Source organism: Drosophila navojoa, chromosome 5 (assembly GCF_054131105.1).
Source record: "Drosophila navojoa isolate 15081-1374.11 chromosome 5, UAZ_NAV_1.0, whole genome shotgun sequence".
In the NCBI taxonomy this organism is placed as follows: domain Eukaryota; kingdom Metazoa; phylum Arthropoda; class Insecta; order Diptera; family Drosophilidae; genus Drosophila; species Drosophila navojoa.
In genome coordinates, this window is record NC_142893.1 from 17,921,875 (window position 1) to 17,927,872 (window position 5,998).

Consider the following 5,998-nt stretch of genomic DNA (forward strand, 5'->3'; position numbering starts at 1 on the left):
TGCTTTTTTATGTAGTTAAACTAAAAAGAAGACTTTATTTTGTAAAATGCAAGAGTATATTTGTTGTTGTTGTTGTTGCTGCTGCTGCTGTGTGTGTGTGTGTGTGTGTTATTATGACTTTTTTGGTGTATAATAGGTAAATAGAATACACATTATACAATACATACGATATTGATGATATTAATTGTTGTTCTTTTTCTTAGGATATATCGTTTATGTGTCTGTTAATTTTGTTTTTGTATTAGTTATTATTTTATTTAAGCGATATTTAAGTATTTTGTAAATACAATTTAGGTTCTCTTTCAATTCATTTAGGCTAGTCAAAATGTTACGTCAAGTTCTTAATGCGCTTCTTCTTTTTTTTTTTGTATTTTCTCTTTTTTTGTTGTTTTGATTTCGTTTATATATTTTGGTAAAAATACTGCAATAATAATAACTGTTAAATATGTATGCATCTAAAAAACAAATGCGCGATTGCTGTGCGAAAGCCAAGTAATACCTAGACATATATGTATATACATATATATATATATGAATATAGTGGATATATACGTATATATGTCAGGTCTGTCAGATGGTTCGAATTCGCAGATTTTCACATCAAGCGAAAGTCTGAGAAATCTATTGAATGGGAGAGATAGAACCGATAGATGAGACCTGTTTGATACATTGGTATATAGTATATATATATATATATCAGCATATATATATGTATATGCACTGTTTATAGTATTGGTATGTACCGCTATTCATAATTCGTTATATGGTATTTTGTTCTCGAGATTTTTGAGGCCTTAAAGTGTAGTACATTAATATTTCAATATCTTTTTTTTTCGTTTTTTGTTTTTTGTTTTTTGTTAAGTAGGAGGATATTTCGCCGGACTATAAACTAGCGCTGCTTGACTTAGAACAAACCCTTCTTCTTCTTCTCCTTCTTGGCATCCACATTGTCGGAGCTGCTGTTGGCGCCGAGGCTTCGCCGCTTGAGCTCCTCCAGCGTCACATGATTCACATCCTCCCACTCCTTCTTCTCGCGCTCGAACTCGCGCCGCTTCTCGTCCAGCTCGTGGATCTGCAGCTCGAGCGCCTTTTTGCGCTCCTCATGCCGGCGCGCCATCTCCAGTTCGGAGTCCTTGAGCTTCTGCATCTTCTCCTTGACCTTCATGTCAAAGACCTGCTCCATTTCGGCCTCCATTTTCTTCATCTTCTGCTCGTGCTCGCGCTTCTCCTCCTCCATCTGGGTGAGCGGATTCTTGTTCGAGAGCCGCGCCTTGCCGTCGACAAGTCCCAGCTCGGAGAGCTTGCGACATCGATAGTTCTCATAGTGAACGTTGTTCGTCACATCCTTGAGATCCTGCAGATGTGTGCGTATTACCATGTTCCTCAATGCAATAAAATCGCAATGCGTCAAGTTCTCCACCTCCACCAGACCCCAAGGGTAGCGACGACCCCGCACCTTCTTGCCATCCACCTCGATGATGCTGTTGGCGCCGACCACCGCGAATGGGACACGGCTGCGCAGACTCTGTGTGGCCTTTGTCTCCTCGGCGGCATCCTCGAGCGTGGCGGGAAAATCATAGATCTTAATCTTATGCTGAGCAATCTCGTTCAGTATCTGCTTCTTGAACAGATGCACCTCGTCGGGCGTCATGGTGTCCGCCTTGGCAATCACCGGCACCAGATTCACCTTGTCCGACAGACTCTGCATGCAGGCAATGTCCAATGGCAGCAGACCGTGACCCGATGGCGCTATGAAGTACAGACAGCAATGCACTCGATTATCAGAGATGGTCTTGCGGTAGACACGCGACTCGGCCGTCAAGTATTCCTCGTATTTGCTGTCCACATACTCCAGTATGGGCACCCAGCAGTTGCTGTTGTCCACGGCATCGCCGAAGCCCGGCGTATCGACTACGGTCAGGGTGAGATTGACGCCGTTCTCCTTGAGCATTACCTTGGTGGCCTCCACCGCAACGGTCTTCTTCTTGCGCAGCGAGGGGCCCGGATACTGTTCCGTGTTGTAGATGTCCGACAGGAACATGGAATTGATGAGCGTCGACTTGCCCAACCCACTGGCGCCCACCACCATCAGTGTGAACTCGAAGCCTCGCTTGACCGCCTTGCGGTACACCTGATTGGGCAGGTTGGCGAAGCCCACGTAGCCAGCGATTTCCATGGGCTTCTGGCGCACGGGCAACGGAGGTTTCTGTGGCTTCAATTGCTGCTGTTGCTGTGCTTCCTTCTCCTGCAGGTCGTGCGTCAGCTTGTTCGAGTCACCATTTGAGCTGGTCACACTGGCTGCCGCCGCCTCTGCCAATTGCAGTTTAGTGACTGCCGCTGCTGTCGCTGATGGCACACTGGGCGGCTGCGTCTGTGGACGCTGCGTTGCTATCGAGGAGTCGCTGCCATTTGATGCCGATGCCGACGCTGACGCCGACGCCGCTTGCTGCTTGTCGCGCAACGCCAATTGTGCCAAGGTGCTGGGCAGCGCTGAGATGGCGCCGTTTGTGCGAGGACTATTCATTTGTTTTTGTTTTTGTCTTTTTATTTAGTTTACCAGAGCGTTGCTTCGCCTTGCGAATTTCACTTTCGTCTCCGAAACACACTGTGGGCTTTAACTTTGCACGCTTTTGTATCGTCACGCCTAGTTTTTTGCTTTTGCTCAGTCTGTTTAAGGGTTTTTTTTTTCCTTTTTCCTTTTTCTTTCGGTGTCAACAAAACTTTTGCACTGCTGCTTCTGCTACTGCTTCTACTCTTCCTCTTCTTCGCAAAAAAATAATAAGTACGCCAGCAACGCGCTATGGCCGTGCTATTGAGTGAGCGAAAAACAAGCGACTGCTGTTGCAGCGAGAGCGCTTGCTGCCCACAAGCATGAAAGAGACGAAAGAGCAACGCACACACTCATATGGCACACACAAGGGCTCAGCGCATGAGTAATACACAAACACACAAGCATATGGCACGCTGCAGGCTTGCTGGTGCTGCCAACACGACTCAAGCAAAAGTGTGTCAGCAGTGAAAATCAGGTAAAAACATTGAATTTCCCATTTTATACTCTTTAGCATTACAATAAAATTCAGTAATATAATAAATACTACTCATATGTTCAGTTTATTAATAATTTTCATTAATTTCATGCAAACAAATTAACATTTCGAAGTAGCGCCCACGTTGGCAGCGCTTATAGCAGAGCGCGCTCTCTCACAGCCTTGCCAGCATTAAAATTGTGGCACTCTCTGTAGGCTTAGCCGACTGCAGCTGCCTCAAAATATTGCTGCTGACAATGCTGCCGACGTCGCTGCTGCCCGTCTCAAATTTATCAATGCACAACAAAATATTCTTATCATTTTGTTGTGTGTGCGGTTAAAAATAGCTGAAGACACATGTGCTGTATGTGTATAAATGTGTACATGCGCTCCAGTTATTTCAGTTTTGTAATGCAGCCATACAGAAACAATTCCATTTTGTAAACCAACGCTTTTACTTTTTGTTTCTTTCGTTTTGCAAGACACCGTTGTTGCGCATGAGCGTGATCGCCAACAGTAAGAGCGTTGTTGGAAAGAGAGCGCACGCCGCTCTGAGAGAAGCTGAGTCAATGGAATAGCTTCTGTGGGTGTGTGTGTGTGTATTGGTGAGCAGCGTTGTCATATTGCTGCGCTACACACATGTGTGGCGGGCGTGTGGGCACTCGCATCAACTTAATTTTCAAAAATTATTTAGTCACTCTGTCATATAGGAGACGCTGCGACAGCGGCAAACGAATGTGGGAATGTGGCACATTAGCGTGTAGTTAACCTAGAGTCGAGCTCGGTAATTGCCCACCCCAGATCAACCACGGCCCGCTTCATGCTCGACTGTGTCCTCGCTGAGGTTCCCACACCATCATCTGTTATCCTGCGCCGCCTTCTCTCGGCCAATGGTCCCTACATGCCGATACACACACACACACACACACACACAATGGCTGACGATTGTGCTGTTTGTTTGTAATTTAAATTCTCATGCAGTCGCGAGGATCGACGAGGGGGCCGTCCTCACCAACTGGCAACCACCACCATGACATATCGATGCACATACATACACACATACATACATTTGTCCTGCGTCCTACTCCGCCTGCGTGGCTATGCTAGCTTCCTTCCGCAGTTGTCGCCAGTTGCTGCTGCCGTTGCTGTTGTTGTTGTTGGTGGTGGTGGTGGTGGCGGTGGTAGTTCCTTCCCCCTTTTGCACGTGGATTTTTACGCGTCTACCCAAAAGGTGATCGTGAGAAAGTTTTTTTCTCACATCCCAACTTGAGTTTAATTTTAGCCTCTGCGTCGGAATTATTATATTTATGAATTGATATGACTCGTAGCAGTTGTGCTTGATTCTCGAACACGCGCGATTTGACTGTACCTTGGTACAGTCTAGCTTATTATAATACTGATAGAGTCGATTTAGATATATTTTTTCACTTTTAATAAAAGAGAATTCTTTCTTCACAAATCTATTCTCCAAGCAGAAAACTTGCTTTCATAGTTTTGCTTAGATAATGGGGAACTAGGTTAATATATGCCGTCCATTTGATTGATAAAGTCACTTTATATATTTATAAATGTTGGTTTGATTTCACTTTTAATAAAAAGAATAGACTTTTGCAAGAATTCATCTTTGGCAAATCTATTCTCCAGGCAGACAATTGTGCTCTGAGCTTGAAGAGTCGAAATCTCTATTTATAAAACCTGCTTTCATAGAGACTCGCCAAGGAATTTCGTCATAACTGATGATCCCAGTCATTATATACTACAGTATATAAAAGACTATTCGAATGGATGCGAATCCATGACTAAAACTCTAAGTAAATCTTGTCTTTGCAATACGTCAGGCGGTTTGTCATCTAAACAAAAATCATGAGAAATCTCTATTTAACTTACTCAATTTTTAACTTTAACTTGAATCATAATAAAACACCTTCTAGTTCAATTAATGAAATGAATCATTTGAGTCGAATAAAAGTAAAATCGGAAGCTAAATTTAGACAAGCAAAACCACATTTTCAATGTTGATTTGCGTAATCCCCTGGCTCAGGCATTTGCTGTGTGTTCTAACCGCAAATGTTACACTGCAGCAGGTAATCCCCTCCACAAACACACACACATACACACACACACACATACTTTCAGCATCTCGGGCAACCCTTCAACAGACAGCTTCTTGATCTTCCCCTTGGCAGCTGCCTCGTATCAGGCACGCTTCATACAAATCCATTTGTTTTGTCGCTTAGGCGCGCATCTTTCGTGATTATGTAAGACGCCAGCCCAGCCAAAGGCAACAATTAACGACGCATCTACCTTGAAAGTCAGCTCGAGGTCTTAGCGCCGTTCTGTTATCCCAGCTCCGGACCCAATCTTCGGCTATTGTTGTTCGCCTAGCCAAACAGCAGCTGTGCCAACTTTCGGCAAATGGCACGAGACTCAATGTCTTTGACATTTCACATCATCAGAGCAGCTGACCAATGGCTCCGGATAGCCGTTACAACAGTCAACCAACACCCCAAATAAATCTTGACACTATGGAAGTGAACAGCTAAGAGTTGGCAACATTTTTCTTACAGTTTTAGGGCAAGTCTTTGAGACTGATCAAGAAATAGTGGAAGTTATATAGATACAGATATTTTTATTATTATCAAAAATTCTCTATACTCTATAATATATATTTTGTATATATATAACTAGGATTGATTGATCGTTTAACCTCGTGAAAGGATCTCATTTGATTTATATGAATCTAAAACATTTCTCATTTAATTTACATGATTTTGCCTGAACTTTAAAGTGATTTGTGTTTAGACGAAAAAAAATGGACTTCACCTTGACCTTATATGAAGACCTAAACATTAATTACAATAAAATATATATAATTACATTTGATATATATCATTGAAATAGATTTCTGAAACCCACGAATATCTCAACTTTTACTGCTTACAAAATCTTGGTATCCCATGGGAACTTATTTT

The 5,998-nt window shown here is 43.2% G+C and overlaps 1 protein-coding gene across 1 annotated transcript; it reads right to left on the reverse strand.

Moving 5' to 3' along the window:
- Positions 1-228: 228 nt before the first annotated feature.
- On the reverse strand, positions 229-2,857 carry pnut (septin 7-like protein pnut). Its single transcript, XM_018106709.3, has one exon. The coding sequence runs from the start codon at positions 2,522-2,524 to the stop codon at positions 905-907; it is 1,620 nt and encodes a 539-aa protein (XP_017962198.1). The 5' UTR covers positions 2,525-2,857; the 3' UTR covers positions 229-904.
- Between the last annotated feature and the right edge of the window lie 3,141 nt (positions 2,858-5,998).

Coding starts and splice junctions, on each gene's coding strand:
- pnut (XM_018106709.3), bottom strand. CDS start 2,524: ATGAATAGTCCTCGCACAAACGGCGCCATCTCAGCGCTGCCCAGCACC.